This window comes from Phalacrocorax aristotelis, chromosome 10 (genome assembly GCF_949628215.1).
Source record: "Phalacrocorax aristotelis chromosome 10, bGulAri2.1, whole genome shotgun sequence".
Taxonomy (NCBI): domain Eukaryota; kingdom Metazoa; phylum Chordata; class Aves; order Suliformes; family Phalacrocoracidae; genus Phalacrocorax; species Phalacrocorax aristotelis.
The window spans coordinates 24,006,607-24,023,961 of record NC_134285.1 but is presented as its reverse complement, the minus strand read 5'-3'; the positions used below and the strand labels follow the sequence as shown (position 1 = coordinate 24,023,961).

Here is a 17,355-nt window from a genome sequence, read left to right as displayed (position 1 = left end):
CGCGGAGGCGCCGGCCCGTGGCAGCCTGTGCTAGCCTCTCGCCCCGGGCCGGCAGCGGGGCCCTCCCCCGCCCCTCCCCGGCGGGTCCGCGCTGGCGCCGGGGCCCCGCACGACGAGGTGGGCCCGAGCGGGCACCGCGTCCCCCCCCAGCGCGGCGGGCGGAACGGAGGCGCGGGGCCCGGGGAGCGGCCGGAAGAGCGGACCGCGGCGGGGGGAGGCCTTTGGGCGGTGCACGGCGTCGGCGCCCTCCTGGCCTTCCGCGCTCGGGCCTCGGTCCCTGGGGGCAGGCGCCGGGCCCCGGTCGCTGGTTCCTCCGGAGACCGGGAGCCCACACACTGTCCCGTGAGCGGAGGCGGGCGGCGGCGGCGGGGTCCGGTTTCGTCCCCGTGGCGGTGCGGAGGCTGCCCAGCATGGAGCGGGTAAGAGCTTTGCTCGGCTCTTCTCTGCCTCTCGCCTGTCGCTGAGCGCCCTTTTCTCCACCAGCCTCTTGCCGAGGCGCCTTCCCGCGGGCCAGGCTGTCCCGCAGCAGAGCGCCCAGCTCCCGGCAGGTGTTCTTTAAAGGATGTCCCTGGCACTTGCGCCTACCTTTCCTAATTCCTGGCCACCTCGTTATTCTGCTAAGGCAAGATTTTTTTTTCATTTCCTAATGCGTTGTAACAATTGGCTTGTTCAGAGGCAGGTTTCTAAGCCTTACTTTGAAACTGCTTAATAGGAGGCATGCAGGGTAAAAATACAGCAGAGATAATCTTAAGGACCTGTGTTCAGCTTAAGGATAAATTCAGTGTATTGCCAGAGCTGTGCTGGAGGGAAATTTCCTGCTGTGGAGACATGTTAGGCCGTAGAATAAGCCTCAAGGAAAATGAGAAATCTTCCATTTGTGGCCTTTAAAAAAGGGAGGAGGAGAAAAAAGAAACAAAATTTGTGGGAAGTATTGGCTTGCCAGGAGTGGGTGGCTTACAGAATCACAGAATGGCAGGGGTTGGAAGGGACCTCTGGAGATCATCTCGTGGACCCCCCCACCCCGCTTGAGCAGGCACACCCAGAGCAGGGGGCACAGGAATGCATCCTGGCGGGTTTTGAATATTTCCAAAGAAGGAGACTCCACAGCCTCTCCAGGCAGCCTGTTCCACTGCTCTGTCAAACTCACTGCTAGTAGGAGTTTATTGTCTCTAATTTTTGTAATGAAGAGGGTTCATTTGGTGCCCTCCAAATAGGAAATATTGCAGGGCCTGTGTCCCACCCTGTGCTGTGTTGATTTATCATATAAATTGAGCTGTTAGACAACACACCTTGAGCATGAAGCCAGAAAAGGGGTTTATGACCCGCTAGTCTGATCTCCCACATAAGAGGGGTGAGGACTTCAAAAAACTCAGGTTTGGAATCAGTTTTGCAGGTGAGAGGTTTGTGCTTCTTTTAAACATTGTGCCTTCCCCCATCAAGGCTCCCCAGGGAACATTCCAAGATGAGCTGGAGTGGTGTATTTCACAGCTGGAGGCAAATCTCCTTTGCCTCAACCCAACCCCAAAACAAGGTATGTTGCCTCTCGTCTGGTGTGCAGCTGTGTTCCAACCTCTGTTCTGATTTAGCAGGCCTGGACATTTTTCTGTTTCTTCTCTCCTGTCTGTTTCCTGTTCATATGTTACATGGGATTTATTCTAAATCCAAAAGAAGATAAAGCATTGAACTTTAAGAACTGTCTGTCTGGAAGCAGCTTCATCTTTCATTGCTGTGATGTTCATTCATTCTCCCTGTTTTCTGTATTCTTTCTCATGGTTTCATTTTCCCACCTATCAGCTTGTTGTTTGGTTCTGCTACAGCTCTGCTTTTGTTTTCCAGGCTTAAGGAAATACTCTGTCAGTGCGTCTGGCCCTTAAATGCTAGTAGGTTTATTTTTGTGAAGGTTGTTCTTCATTGTTCTTCCAAGGAGAGAATACATGAAAGATAAAACCCCACAAAATACTTTTCAGAAGATCACAGTTTGATCTAGTCAGTCCTGCTTCTGCTGATGGGTAACATGATTTAGAGGATCAATTTGATCCCAACTGATGGAGGGGAGAGGTTCCCCTGAAGATTTTTCTAGCTCTTTCTTTGTAACAGCTCTTATTAGAAAGCAGGCCTTGAATGCAGCCAGCTGAACTTGAAGTAAGGGGAAATGTGAGCTCGTGACCCTGACACCCAGATGCTATGAAGGTACATCCCACTTCTGTGGGTGGTTGCAGCCCCACTGTGGCATTTCTGCCTCACACTTGTGTGCCGTTACTCTGTGCCTAGCATGGGGTTCTCACTGTTGGATCTGCAAGATACACACCTCATTTGGAGAGTCCTAGAGGGTTGCACTGCAGCCAAGAGAGATGAGTGCGTGCCCATTCCAAAGTCCTAATCTAGTACATCAAGCTTTTTTTGTGGCTTGAAATGCGTGAGACAAACAGTAGAAGACTATGCATATCTGGATTCCCAAACTGAGGTCTTTGGGGACCATCAGAGAACAACCACCATGCTTTTTAGAGAATTTGCTCTGACACAAAGAACTGGGATTACTCTTGTGGCCAGGCTGGTTTGTATGAGAGTCAAACAAGAGTCTTGCTTTTCAGGGTGTGCTCACTACTCAGTTATTTTTCAGTTTTCGAGAGAAGAGACACCAAGCTAGGCTCTTGGATTTGTCTCTTGGAGTTGCTTTGGGAGAAGCGTTGTTAAGCCCTGCGTAGCTTCTGTGCCATTAGTAGTGCACTTAATGCAGTGCGAGATTCTTACCCTATGTAATAAGCTGTAATGATCTCGTTTGATTTGGTTTTTGGTTTTTTGGGTTTTTTTTTTTTTGTCTTTAAGAACACTTCGTGGTATTTCACCATCTAGAAGAACTTGGAATTTCCTTTCAATCGAATGCCAGTCATGGATTAGTCAGAAGTCGTATGAACACAAAACACGTTCAGAGGAGACCTAGTCATCAGCACCCCACGATATGGTTTGTAAAGCCCACCATAACCTGTTTCTTGTCTCTCTTGGTCTTTTTCTTGAGTGCAGCGGAGGAGGCACAGCACGTTCTCAAGATTCTGTACTCTCATGAGACTCCTCTTGTGAAGAAGCGACAAGTGATGAACGATGTTTTTGGGGATTATCATCTCAAGATGGCTGAGGACCAGAAAAACATGAAGAAAGCAGGTGAGCTTGAACTATTCCTTCAGGGGATGGTGATATTTGGTTCTTTTCTGTAGATTTTTTACCTTGCAGCTTTTGATTAGATTGCCTCTCTGCAGCAGTGCTGTACAGAGGTAACTGTTGTAGCAGTGGCATCCTTATAGTAGGAAACTGATATATTCATAGAATTCTTTATCTTTTCTAGGTGTGAAACCTGGTGATGTGGAAGTACAGCAAAGTAATGGACAGGCTTCAGGTGGTGTCATATATGGGAAACAATCTGACCAAATCTCTGAGGCAAAGCCAAAGTGGTTCATATCATCTGACAACAGCCTTACACTTTCTGAGATTGGCCCAGAAGCAACTGGCACACCTTTGGAAGCAGTCCCTGGTGTCAGTGGTGCTGAGCAGATACAAACCAATGTAAGAGCCACCAAGCAGGAGAACTGCAATGGAGTCTTGAGTTTTGCTGCCTCTGGACAAGAACCCAAGTCTGCCTTCAACTTTGTCATCCCAGGTGAAGACTGTCCTCTGGTTCCATTAGTTCCAGCAAGCCAACACATAGAGTGTACAGCAGCTCATGAAGTGCTGACTAATTCACTGCCTACTGAACCAGCAGGTACGCCACAGGTTTCAACCTTGCAGAAGCCTGAGCTGAGTCAAACTGCAGGTAGCGCACCCGAAGAGGATAGAAGCCATGTCACGTTAAAGATCCCCCAACCAGAGACTGCTCCTGGAGATGAGACAGTGACAGAGAAATCAACAGCAGATGGAGCTGCCCAGAAGAAGAAAAAGAAGAAGAAGCAAAAAACATCTGTCAGTAAAAAGGAGATAGGAGAAACTGAGGTCAACAGGAAGGCAAAGGCAGAAGCCAACAGATGTCAGAATAAAGATACTTCCCACCAGGATGAGACCTCTCAGGTATTTAAGCATTGATGTGATCCCATAATTTATAAACCCTTGAGCAAACGAGAAACTTCATCTCTTTGCATAGTTTAACAGTTAGCATACTGGCTTGAGATGAAAGCTGAAAGACAAGGATTGCTGCTTATTTCTTACAGCAGCTCTTTTCTTTCTCTGCTAGGCAATTGAGGAACCTAACTAGTGGAAAGGAAGTTAATGGTCCTCTGTTGTCTGCTTCAGACTTGTGCTGAAACATTTAATGTTTAGACTTGTGATGGCTAATCCTGGGAAGCTGGTTGCCATGTTTTCCTTAAAAAAGTGAAAATAAAACATGCAGGTAACTGCCCTCAGTCAGTGCCAAGCTGGTGTCTGTGCATGCTGAACCAGGTGCTGTACCCCTGGCTTGCACATTACCAGGTAGGATGAATTGGTCCCATAATGCAAACAGCAAAGCTGAAGTGCAGAGCTCCTAGCTGCTGTAGCCAAGGCTGTGGCAGGGTCTGGTGCAAAGCTTAACGGTGTGTCCAAGAAGGTTCCCACTGTAAGGTATTGCCCAGAAATCCACTGATGTTGCAATTTATGTGTAAACACACCATTAAGGCACACCCTGAGATTTTTCTAATGCTCTGCTAATGTCCAGGTCTTAATTTTATTTCTATTTTCAGCTCTGGTGTAGTTATTATTAACAAACAATGCTAGCTGAGCAATACTGAGATATAAAATTACAAAAAACTTGCTTTCGTTACTATCCTACACTGAACTCACACTGAGTGTTCACCTGCCTCTTGAAGCGTTCCATTCAAAGTGCTGCTTCACCAGCAACCCTGCCAATAAACACTGCTCAGCGCCAGCAAGGCAGAAGGATTTGAAGGTGATGTAAAGCCCTTCCAGTCCACTGGAAGGAGACTGTTGTAAGGAAAAGAAGGAAACGGCATGAGGGCTTTTGTGTTTACATGTTCATAACAGTTAAGAATTGCTTCAGCCCCAGGGTGCAGAGCCATTAATCTTCCTTCCACTGCTCAGTTAGCCAGCTGGCTTTGCTCGATGGGACTTGGCTTCTTCCATCTTCATGGGCTTCAGCTGCCTTCTCCTCATGCCTTTCTGGTTGAGCAAGCACACAGGAGCCAAGACACCAAGATGTGGCTTCTGATATTTTCCATTGTTTGCTTTTTGATTTCAGGCAGGTTTGCGGGTAGGGTTTTATTGTTGTCAATGCTTATTCCTCCAATCTGTAAGTTGATTTGAGAGCTTCTTTCAGAGGAAAGACCCTGGACAGCTTTCCAGAAAACTGTATCATCTGAATGGCAGCCAAATATTAACTCCATCGAATAGGGGCAGTGAGTTGCAACTAAACAATTGTGCAGTGCTTTAAGTTTATCCACTGAGAAGCGCTGTAGGGAAAACATCATGAAGTCTATGAAGTGATCACCATAACATGAAATTTGGAATAAACCTGACTTTATGCAGATACATTATTTTTTTTTTCTTCCTGTGTAGCAACTGCTGCTCTGATTTTTGGATTATTTATTTCCTCATGCTCACTCTGCTCCATGTTGCATAGCAGTCAGATGACCAGCTGTGGAAAGAGGTGGACTGGTGCGTGGAACAGCTGGAACTTGGCCTGAAGACACAGAAGTCCACCCCAAAGCAGGGTAAGCATTCAAGTAAACAAGAGATCTCCTGTGTGGGAAGGGTTAGTAGGTGTGCAGGGGCAGAGCCAGTGGGGAGTCAAACTACGCGCTGTTTCTCCTTTGCGCTGTTTCTCCTTTGCGCTGTTTCTCCTTTGCGCTGTTTCTCCTTTGCGCTGTTTCTCCTTTGCGCTGTTTCTCCTTTGCGCTGTTTCTCCTTTGCGCTGTTTCTCCTTTGCGCTGTTTCAGTCGAGGAGGCTCTCCATGCGATCAAGACACTGCGCAATGACAAAGCTCCACTGGTGAAGAAGCGTCAGCTCATGAGAGCCATGTTTGGAGACTACAGGAAGAAGATGGAGGAGGAGCGGTGCAAAGAGCTGAAGCTCATGGAAACAGGTAGGAGAACTTTGCATACTGGGGGAAGTGAAGAGGAAAGGATTTTGCTCCTGCCCTCCGTATTGCTTTGCAGAGTGGGACCTCACTATATGAGATGCCTAAACATCTTTTACTGCTCTTTTTCTCCCGTCTTTAAGCTGTGAAATCTGCCAGGGTCGTGGAAGTGAAGGGAAACATCCGTAACAAGAATGGCCAGTTCATCCGGAAGTGCTCAGGAGCTTGCAGGAAAAGCCAAGGTTCAGCAGGATACCCTTCAGAGTCACCCAGGACACTGAACACAGGCTCATTCAAATTCACAGCTTCCCAAGAAAAGTTTTGCTTTAATTTCTTGTAGGAAAGTCATTTAGTCTAAAACTGGCTAAAAACTGCGCCCAATCTCTGTAAACCTAAAAACAGTGGAAAGGTGCCGTGCAGTAGAAAATGTTACACAAGAATCTCTGTGTATTTCCAAAAGAAAGGATCCTCTTTCGGAGTGCCTTATCTAGAGATTTAAACAGATCTGCATACTACACATATGACCCCAAGACTCAGTATACATAGTCATCCTCCGTTGTCACAGTGTAGAAAGGCACTTTTGCAGAAGATCGGCACAGAGTCTGGAAGGATCTGTTTTCCTTTCTGTAGAATTGGCATTAACGTAAGAATCTGTCTTTTATACTGGGAGATTTTCCCATTCTCCTATTGCTTTTAAATAAACCAGACCTTATATAGCAGATGAGGCAGCGATGCATACAGAATTGAATGGTTTATAATTAAGATCCAGCTTCTGTGAAGATAAAAGCAGTGTAAGCATACTGGATAGTTGAATGCTTCCACTCCATATGAGTCTGTGAATGCGGCTGCTGGTATCCAGAAGACACTGGACAGTGTGTGTAGTCACTGCCGTCTAGAGCATATGAGTTCAGGATCTTGGAGGAAAATAAGTAAGAATCATCCTTGCTCATTCATCTCTTTAATTGACAAGTATAGGCTTAAAAGAGAGCTGCAAATGCTGATTTAATCTAGCCTAGGGATATAAGGACAGTTGTTTCCAGACAGCGAGAGTTTTGTGGCTAAAGCCAGGTTCTGGCCTGCTAGGAAGGATGCACAATGAGTTCTTAAAAAAAGAAGTTTATAAGTAGCCCAGTTACAACCACCAGTGACTCAGAGGATAGATCAGCTGCATGTCAAACCTTGGGTGGTGGTAAAATGAACTGTAAGAGCCCGAAGATTCTCTTGCATTTGATTTGTATTAAATTTTTGCTTTCTGAACAGTTGAATGTTTGTCTCCAGTATTTTGGTACTGCTTCAGCCACTAAACCCACCTCCTGTGTTCACGCAGAAAATCTTCCCCACTCGGCCTAAAAAAGCTGAAGGAACATAAGTCCTTTAAAAGGAAACACGGTATCAGGTGTCCCTAGGGTGCAGTGCTTTCCTTCCTTTTTATAGTCCAGTCACTCATCCTGTCTGAGAAGCGAGAAATGGGAGTGTAGGCAGATTCCAGGGTGTACTGCAAGCAGCTGAGAGATGGTAGAAAACATTTTCTGGGAAAGACTTCAAAAAACGCAATGCTGGCTACAGAAATATTTATTTTATTACTAAGTTCTGATGCAGTCAGTTGCATCTGCGAGGATATTTGTTTTAAATATTTTAAAGAATGCCTGTCTAGACATAAGGAGAAACTGAACCTGGGTAACATATCTTATGAAGAGAAATATGCAGAGAAGACTTCGTGTTCTGGAAATCAGTAGGTTAGCAGATTATTATTTTACTTGGTGAGAAGCACTACTGTTACTTTGTATGGAACAACACTATGCAGTATTTTTTTGGATTTCCAGGACTTTAAACATATAAAACCTGTGTCATCAAACTTTGAGTGATTTCATGCCATTTGCTAACGTTAAAGAGCATCTTGTACATGACCTTGGAACTAAAATGTTTTCTTTCCTAGCTGATTATGCATCATATGTCTGGGCAATAGTTTTTTTTTTTTTTTTTGTCTTGTTTCAGGTAAAGCTAGAGTTGCTGCAGTGTTATGAAATCCTTCGCTTTGGAAGGCTGCAAGAGCGTACTGGGAATCATTCTCACATAATTGCCTTGTGCTTATACTATTCATTAGGCATTAACAATTAGAATAAAGATACCAACGAGCTGAACATTTTGGTGTAACCTAATCCAGCTGGTTTACCTCCAAAGAGTGCAGAGGAAAATGCATTCTAATATTTGAGTGGCTCCTTTGGTTTTTCAGAGGTCTTCGCGCAGTGCTGACTTGTAAAGCCAACCCATATTCCTTTTGCCATGCTTCATTGTTGGAGGACTCGGAAAGCAGATGTTCATCAGTGTGATACTTCATAGCCCTGAGTGTTATGCTTGACCCTGTGGACTTGAGTGCAAGACCAGAGTCAGCTGGGTCAGTTTCACGAGACAGCTGTGTGGTCTTGGACAAGGTGTTTTGCTTTTCTGTGTCAGCTCCCTGTTTTCCTAGTCAGGGTGATGCCTCCTGCATTTTTGACAGACGTGCCCAAGTTATTTCATAAATGACTGTCTTGAAGAGGCAACTCTAGTATTTTGCATCTGAAATTACAGTAGTTTTTACTTCACTTTTAAGCTTTGTGATGTTTGAAGCATCTCTGCGGCATTATCAGTTGTTCAAAAGGAAACAAGCAATGTTCTTAGGAAATGCTGTCACTGCTCCATCAGTCCATTTCCCTTTATGGGAGCTTAAAAACACTTAATGACACTTAAAAACAAAAAAACCCCTATGTTTTCTCTTTTTAGTGTTTCTTTTTTGTAGGATTTCAATGCTGTTTAGGGTTTCAGTGACATCTCTTACTACAGCAGCGTCAAGTTTGGGTCAGGGCTTTGCTCTGCTAGTTATTGTAATACCTGTGGCTGGAGGCAGGGTCCATGCCCTAAGGCATTAATGATGTACAGCGACAGGGGAGAAAGGAGATACTCTCATCTGCTTGGAGTTCTCTGTTCCAGTGTTTTTGCATTAAGAAGATGTAGATCAGTTTTTGTAGAAAATTGAGTTGTTCTGACCTGTCTTGTCTCTTTCTGCATCCTCTCCTCAGGTTCATGCCACGCGTTTGAGATTAGTGCAGAAGGGGTGACTGGATTTGTGTTACCAGATCTCTTTGGTGACTGCCCACCTAAATGTAGTGTAGCAGTGCCAGGCCTCGCCTTGTAGGCAGCAAACTGCTTACAAGATCTCCCAGTATGGTCGTGACCTCAGGAGTGAGTTAAAGACAAGGCAAAGAGGGAGCGTGAAGTGCAACAGTGCATCTAGAGCAAAACTTGTTTAATAGCATTGGTCTTGAAAAAGTGAAAGCTGAGCATCAACTTCTGAAATGAGTAATGGGGTAATGGGATGAAGAAACACTACATTTTTTCTTGGACCATTCACTGTAGCAAAGCAGAGGAGAGGTCTCACTTTTGGGAATAAAGAAGAATTTTAAAGCTGGTTCTGTGGCAGGGTGAGCCTAAGAATGTTTCCACACAGAGGCAGCAGAAATCTGGGTGTGATCTCTGCTGCTTTTAGGCTTGGCACCCTCATCTGTAAAAAGATCTCCCTAGCAAAGGTTAGGAAATGCAATCCCATTCCAGACAAACCCTGCCTCCGAGGGGGGGAGAGAGCAACTGATGGCCAGCCTCCCCCCTCGCAGACTGGTCCTGTCCTGGTGGCTGCTTGTCCCTGCTTACATTTTGGCTGTTAACCTGGGTGCTGGGCACTAATTGGTAAGTTCTTCCAATCCCTTCCATTGTGCTTGGTCAGTGGAAATGAATTTATTGGTCCCTGGGCTGTCCATCATCTGCTTTGAGTAATCGGGGGGGCAGAGTCACTGAGGAACAGCCTACAAAGGATCTCCAAGGGATCCCTGCAAAGTTCAGCTGAAATTATCTCCTGAGTCCCGGCAGCCACTTCTACAAGGACTCCCTCTACCAACACCAGCAAAGACAGAAGGAAGCCAACAAATTGGTCCTACTGAATCTCTAACTCAGGTGACTAATATTTGTTTCTAGCACTTAAATTTTTTTGAAGAGTGCTGAGGGCAGACTGCTGATTCAGCATCTAATGACCCCTAAAGGATAAAATATTCTATTTTCTTCATTTGGAGAGGAAAACCCCAATCCTAACTTTTCATTAGAAAGAAGAAAAGCTTACCACTTTAAGCAAGACAACAATTCAAGCACTGTAACAGAAGGGAAGTTATTTGAAGAGTAATAAGTATTGAACCAGCAGTCCTTAATCAAAAAAAAAAAAGAGGAGAAATACTGCTGTTTTAAATTCATATGGAGCTGTGACAGATGATTGTGTGTCTTTCTGCTGAAGTTATTTTACTCTAAGGACGAAGTTGTTAATTTTTTTGCTGCCCACTCTGCTGCTTTCATATTTAGAATTGCAGGAAGGTTTGTAAGCCACATTGCTTTAGAAAATTGAACTTTGACATCAGCTACCACAGTGCTTTGATTACTGGCAACAGTCCTTGCCGTGGATGCTGACAGCTGGGAATCAGTGACCACCTACTGTATTTGGCCCATCTGTCATCTTCTCTTTGAGTACATCAACAGGCACTACTAGCTTCTTGGTATCTCACCGCCAAGATGGAAGAAGTCTGGGTTGTGTATCTCTGCCTGATCTTGCTTATCATAGTGCTTCTTCTAATGAGGCATAACCCGCATGTGGAAGAGGCTAAGAAGGAGAGGGAAAGCAAAAGCCCCCCGCCATCCTCGTCCTTTTTCCCCAGTAATGTTGGCAAACAACTGGAGCACACCCAGGAAGAGCTGGAGAAATATCTGGACAGGCTAAGCCACGTCTTGTTTGACACAGAAACCAGGAAAAGGGATGGCCACCATGATCAGAAGTCCCACCATCACCATCACAGAAGCAGTGATACTATGTCTGAAACTAAGGAACATTCAGGAAAGGAGGCAGCACGCTACGTAAGGGTTCAGGTATGAGGCTTACAAAGACTTTCAGACTCAACCAGACTTCGGGCTCCTGACTGAGGTAGTGAATCCTGTTGAAATGCATAGTCCATGAATTTGGATGGAAAAGGGGTGGGGTTGGGGAAGTCTCACTATTTTGAAGTATAATAATACATTCCTATTATAAGACTGTATATTTCAACGTTAAGCAGTCATTCAGAGACAGCTGTATGTGACATGCGTTGTATGTAAGATGTGTGTAAGACGTCAGTGTTGGCATTGGCATCGGCATCTATGCATGTGTGCCTATATTAATAGAAATGTCATTTCTTACTTCAAGAAATTATTGTGTAACTCTTCAGCAGCTATAAACCTCCCACTTTCCATGCATTTTTCCAGTCTGTCCAGCTAAGGATCTTGCCCAGTAGTGTACAGGAGCTCTGCAGACGCCTATCTAGTGGTGAATGCATGGTATCGAGCCACAGCAAATACATCATTTTTCTGCTGTGCACGATGATCATGCATAGTGTACTCTGTAAACATGAAAGTCACTGCTGGCAACCTGCAAAATTCTTTTTGCCTTGGCCAAGGCCCTTTTTTAGGGGATGGAACAAGATGCATGCCTTTATATTTTTATCATTATCCTCAGTGCAATACATCAGATTTTGCCCTTGAGATGACAGAGTTTCATGGCAGCTATGCAAGGCTGTGTTACTTTATGCTAGCAGCTGTTTATATTCTTCATTCTTGAGACACATATCTTGAAGTGCCAATGCCCTGCTGTGTCACTGAGCACGTTCTAGGTCCAGGTGGGAGCTCCAGTACGAAGCCTTCACCTTAGAGGGGAGAGCCAGACCTTGATGTCAATAGTTGTGCCCTGCTGAAGAATCAAGAGACAGGTTTCTCAGCAATGAAGGCACTGCTGTAAACAGCCTTTTCAGTGAGCCAGGACTTTATAACTTCTGAAGTCTTCAGGAGCTGCCTGAGCTGTCTAGGGGAATCAGTACATGCAGCTGAAGACAGAGGGGCAGATACACAAAATGTGATAGCCTTGTGCAGATTACGTGGGCAGAAAGAGTAATTCAAGTGGTTATTTACTTACTGGCATATTTCATTCGCTGAAGAAGGTGCTATTTTATTAAATCTATTACAAATTTAAAAATAGCAATGATTTTTCATTAAGGAAATAGATCATGTTGCAACAGTGTTAGCTTATTTTTCTGCTATGGTTAGAGATGAGTATGTCTGCAGAATACAAATTGGGGAGAAAAGGTGCTGTGGTCACTATTTTTGTACAGTTTAATATAAGACTAGTTAGCTTCAGTGAACATCCACTTGCTTAGAAAAAGGGAGTAGACTTTTCTCACAGACTTGATGCAGTAGATGATCCTTCTTTGGACAGTTGAAAACTGTTTACTATAAGCACCTATGATAAATGGAATGAACCGTAATCATGCAGAAGCCAAGCAGAAGAAATAATCTTTTGTTGTTCCTCATTTTGTGTTTTGGGAGCGGTGATAAAGAAGTCACCACCTAAACAAACCTAAACAAGCACTTGTCTATAGGTCGTCCAGCCACTGAAGTGAAATGGGAAGCTTCGGCCTGCCTTGGAGTACTCTTAGTGCCAAAACTGCTGGGGTTTTTGTTTATTGCTCAGGCAAAGGCTAAGTGTTGGTATAGTTTCAGGAGCTGTATTTGAGCGTGGTTGCATAGCATAGCGGAGATGCAGTCAGCTCAGAACACGATTTACGTGCATCTGTGAGCATGAGAATGTGTAGGTACATACAAAGGCTTTCAGGTTTCTCCTAGGTCAAGGAAGGACACTGATGCTTTTGTTCAGGGAGGGGGTAACATTCTCTTCCTTCTTCTGAGAATTTTTTCTCTCACTCAGAGTGAATGTAGGCTGTTGGGAGGTATCAAGTTAGGATCTCTGGAAAATGAAGTCCTCAGCAGAGGTAGGATGGCTTGCAGTGAAAGCTTCTTCAGTAAGTGTGCCAGTCTTCTTAACCAGCCATGTCCAGGATCTCTGCTTGCTTCTCCTGTCCGGTTCTGAAAAATCCTGCAGCTCTGCTGGTGCTACTGCGCAGAAAGGAGTGATCTAAAATCTGCCATGGAAGGAGAAAGAGAAAACACCACCACACGGGAGCCCTGGGCAAGGACATTCAGGAACAATATCTGGAAATTTAGAGTAGTGTAACTAGTATTGGCAAGAGGCAATACTAGTTGCAGATTTCTCAGGGGGCATTGGACTTATTAAATGGACTTTGGCCATAGCTGGTCAGCTGGCAATGTAGACATCTTCAATTATCCCATTTTCAACTGGAGGAAGCTGTTTTGTCTTGCAAACAAATGTTCAGAAGGAGCTAGGTGGGGTTTTTTGTCATACACTGCTCTCATATAAGCCCTTGCCTAGTAGGGTAGAATCCATATTTTCTTATGAATTTCTATTTATTGCTAGACATTAAATTACTAAATGATCTGAAAATAATTTCTAGATTCCCCCTCATTTCCCGCTGACTCTCTGTTCTCATGGAAATTGAGCAGTCCACTTGTTACAGTCAAAATAGGAGTGAATTAATGGATTCAGTAGTGCAGGAGGGCAAGATGGGTGCAGGAGGGCAGGACGGGTAAAGGCAGTAGGTGTGACAGCAGTAAGCAGATTATTTGGGAAAGATGTGCTTGGAGGGTTTCCTGCTTCATTAAACTTAATCAGAGCAGGGTTATTTTCAGATTGTTTTCAGAAGTAACAAAAAATGAATGGTGGCAGATGGCAGAGAGGCATGGGCCTCCTACGCAGTGGAAAAATAGATTGCCAGCCAGTCTGCGGTACGTACCATGGGTGGTAGAGTACATGTGCCTGTTAGGACATAGGCAGAAGTTGAAAGTCTTTAACATAGCCATAGACCTAGAAAACCCACAGTGCCAGCTTTGAGCCACACAGCGGGGAAAAAGCTAGGTCCATGCCCCAGCTGATGGCGAGTTGGGACTTGTTTCCGAAGGTGCTTGGCTGACTACTGGTGTGTGCCCTGTTACAGCAAGAATACAAGTTCGGAAGTGTGTTGGAGATGTCTGTCTGTCATTAGTGGCTGTGCAAGACACCCGCTGGGTAAATTCATGGTAACTTGCCTGACTCTGGACATGTATTTGTGTATGCCGTGTTTGACACAGATCAGGAAGTTCAGAAAAACCAGTGCTTCTGCTAGAATTGCTTCCCATAGTAATCTCCAGTGCTGTCCTTAGCTTGAGTATCTTTGAGTTGTACCCATGGAAATTCTTGTGATGACACGTCAGTGCTAATACAGCCATGATTCACATGGGCCTGACACAAATAGGCAGATCTCCAAGGAAAAATAGTTATTATTCATCCACACAAAGTTCACTTCTGTGGGCCTCCTACCAGGCCTCCTTGCTTCTCCAGGTCTGGAAAAGTGGCAAGCTTTCTGCAGTGCATTCCTGGTGCGTTTGGGTGGTTTTAATTATGCTGCTAGAGGCTCTACTCTGCTCCATCAGCTGGTTCTGTGCTACTTCAGCCCATCACAGGCCCTGAAAACCACATAGGTGGCTAACTCAGTCATGTGATTAAATGTCTTTGTGGATCTCATGCTGTGGTGATAGACATGTTAAATGATATTACCTAAGATAATACTGGTAGGGCATGTTTCTGTAATCCCCTCAAGACCTGTCTTCATGCTGCTTTCTAGGTCATTGTTGCAGCTGTCATTTTTCAAGCATAGAGGTTTGTAGGCACAGAGGATATCTATCATTATACCTGTGGAGCTTATGTGCCTGAAAGCTTCTCTGCTTTTTGTCTTTTTTTTTTTGTCCCAGCTATATCATTTGTTCTCAGAAAAGATAATCTGTCGGCCACATTTGTGTTTCAGGGTGCCCCTGATAGAGTCTCTTGTAGAACCACTGAGTGGATGAGGTTGGAAGGGATGTCTGGAGTTTGGCTAGTCCAACAGCTCTGCTCTAAGCACAGTCAGCCAGAGCAAATTGCCCAGAACTCTGTCCAGTCAGATTTTCAATATCTCTAGTTCAATAATTGGATGTCCTCTAATGCAGTAAAATTTGAGCATTTGTGCAGGAAAAACAAAACACTGTTTCTTTTGAAGTCTCTGCTTCTGTCCAGGTCCTCCATCTCTGTATTGCATCTAGATATTTCTCAATCTCTCGACTCTCTAGCACACACTGTAACCCCAGTGAAGTAATTTAGGCAGATGTCAGGATGTGTATCTGAAAATTGAAGTTTCACATTTGTGCTTCAGCCCTGATTTATTTAGTCAGGTATATTCCAAGCAGCACATGAAACATGGTGAGGTTCTAACTTTCTCTTTTAAAGTGAGGAGACAGCTCTGCCCTGCTTTTCCTTTCTGGTAAGGAAGCCCAGGACGTTCCAGCAGGATGATCAGAGGTTCAGTAGGTTTCAAGCATTTATTTACAGGTACAGAACTTTCCTTTCCTTGAATCACTTTCCTTACCTCAGCAGCTGGTGACAGTTAAGTAACAGTTATATTTGTAGTCTAGCAGAGTAGGATTTTTTAACTTGCAAGATTTAACTTCCAGTTGGCTGAACAACTAATTGTGGCATAGTCTTCATGTGATCCACAAGCTCTGTAAGAATACAGCATGTCCCAGCAGTTTGTAGTGTGAACCAGCACTCAGCAACGTAGATGAGCGTATGGATCCACCCCATACATTAAGAGAGAAGGATTGATACAGACTGAAGAGGAACAAGAGGAGAACATCATGCATTTAATCATTTGTGCTTTGTTAGACAGCATGTAGGAGTTTTTTGTGGACTTGCTATCCAGGAGTTGATAGAAAAATATTCAGAGAATAAGTGAGTCAGTATTGTCGTCCTGTACACAGTCCCATTTTTAGGCTTGTTGAATTGATTTCCTGTTTCAGTAGTGGATGTAAGATTCATATTAAAGGAGATAAAAGTAAGGGTATAAAGTGACAAATTAGTAGGAAGAGCAGAATGGCAAAGGATGGGTATTTACAGTCCTCCGTGGACCTTTGCTCTCAAAAGACTGTCCAGGCTCAAATTTCCAAGAGCTCTGCCTCTGGATTTTATTTACTTGAGGACATTGTGCAAATAAATTTCAGACTTCAGGTTATTCATAAGCTGACTGTATTGCATACATTATCCATTTGGTATCACCATCATGCTTTATGATGAGGCATTTTTAATCACGTGGCATTTGCTCATAGAGCTGGGTGAGTCAAAATGAAGAAAGAGGACGTATCATCTCAAGGAGATATTTGGTTCTTCTGGGGAAAAATATAGAAAGAGTTGATGTTATTTTGGGGAAAACTAATGAAGAAGAGTTCATTGGAAGAGTCTTGCCAGCTTCCAATATTTCCTCTCCTGGTTGTTTGAATTAGGCAGTGTTGGTGAGAGCAGGTATGACATCTCCTGCAACTGAGCTGGTGCTGAGCTTTAGTCCAAACTTTTGCCTCCTGTTTATTGCAGCCATTGCCACTACATTTTTACTTTTTCACGGCTATGGTTAGGAAGGACATAGCTGAAGCATCTGTGTCATCTGCCATGTCAAACCTGGGGATCATTTCAGTGCTTCTGTCTTTGACTCTAGTTGTTAAATATCACCTTGTTTCTAGTGGGTTTCCAGACCTCCAAAAGGCACAGTCAAGATAAGAGGTGGCAGCAGCAGCAGATGATTACCATAAACAAGCAGGCAACCTCTTAGTGTAAGCAAAATCAGCATGGTTTCATCCTCACAGCTAGCCATGCTTACCAGTGCTGCCTTGCTGGTTCTCACATCATCATACCAGTTTGTCCTCCAAGCTCTGCTGTACAGTTGCAGTGTCCCAACCTTTGACAGATGGGAATCTGTTTAACTGAGAGGAATTTTTGATCACTATGTTCTCTGTACTCTGCTCCAAGTGTTACCGGATCTGGAGCTGTATCCCTGCCAGCCTCTTAAGGTGAGCAGAAGTGACCTCAGGGGTATTCACACAATCTAACTGCAGACATTTAACTTCGGTGCCCTGGAAGAGAGGTGTGATTTGGAGCATCGAAGGTAGGAACAAAAATAAAATGCCTAAAATAACCTCAATTAATGGTGTCATTAACCATACAGCACCTCCCTTCCCTTAGCTTGCCCCTAATCTCCACCACTCTGAAGACACATGACATTGCCACCGAAAAAGAGAAGAGTTGGGAGTGCAGACTGGCAGCTCAGGGATGACAGAGTCTTCAACAGTGCCGTGCCTGTGAGTGCTTTTAAGAGGCTGAGCCTAAACCTTTAACTTGTCTAACTTGAGACGTGTGGGAGGAGAACTCCTGTGCCCAAACATAGGCACCTAAAAGTTAGATGTCCAAACCCTGAGCTATTTCACCATGGCTCCATCTGTAATCAAG

General features: G+C 44.5%; 1 protein-coding gene across 4 annotated transcripts; it reads left to right on the top strand.

Moving 5' to 3' along the window:
- The first annotated feature begins 173 nt into the window (after nt 1–173).
- C10H8orf33 (chromosome 10 C8orf33 homolog) lies at nt 174–7,315 on the top strand. Of its 4 annotated transcripts, none has more exons than XM_075105869.1 (7): nt 174–419; nt 1,441–1,531; nt 3,022–3,159; nt 3,341–4,056; nt 5,603–5,690; nt 5,916–6,062; nt 6,200–7,315. In XM_075105869.1, exons 1-7 carry the CDS (start codon nt 411–413, stop codon nt 6,394–6,396), a joined length of 1,386 nt encoding a protein of 461 aa, XP_074961970.1. In that variant the 5' UTR covers nt 174–410; the 3' UTR covers nt 6,397–7,315. The 4 variants fall into 4 exon arrangements, with proteins under 4 accessions (XP_074961970.1, XP_074961968.1, XP_074961971.1 ...); XM_075105867.1 differs by having other exon boundaries at nt 182–419; nt 5,600–5,690; XM_075105870.1 differs by having other exon boundaries at nt 205–622; nt 5,600–5,690.
- Nucleotides 7,316–17,355: the final 10,040 nt, after the last annotated feature.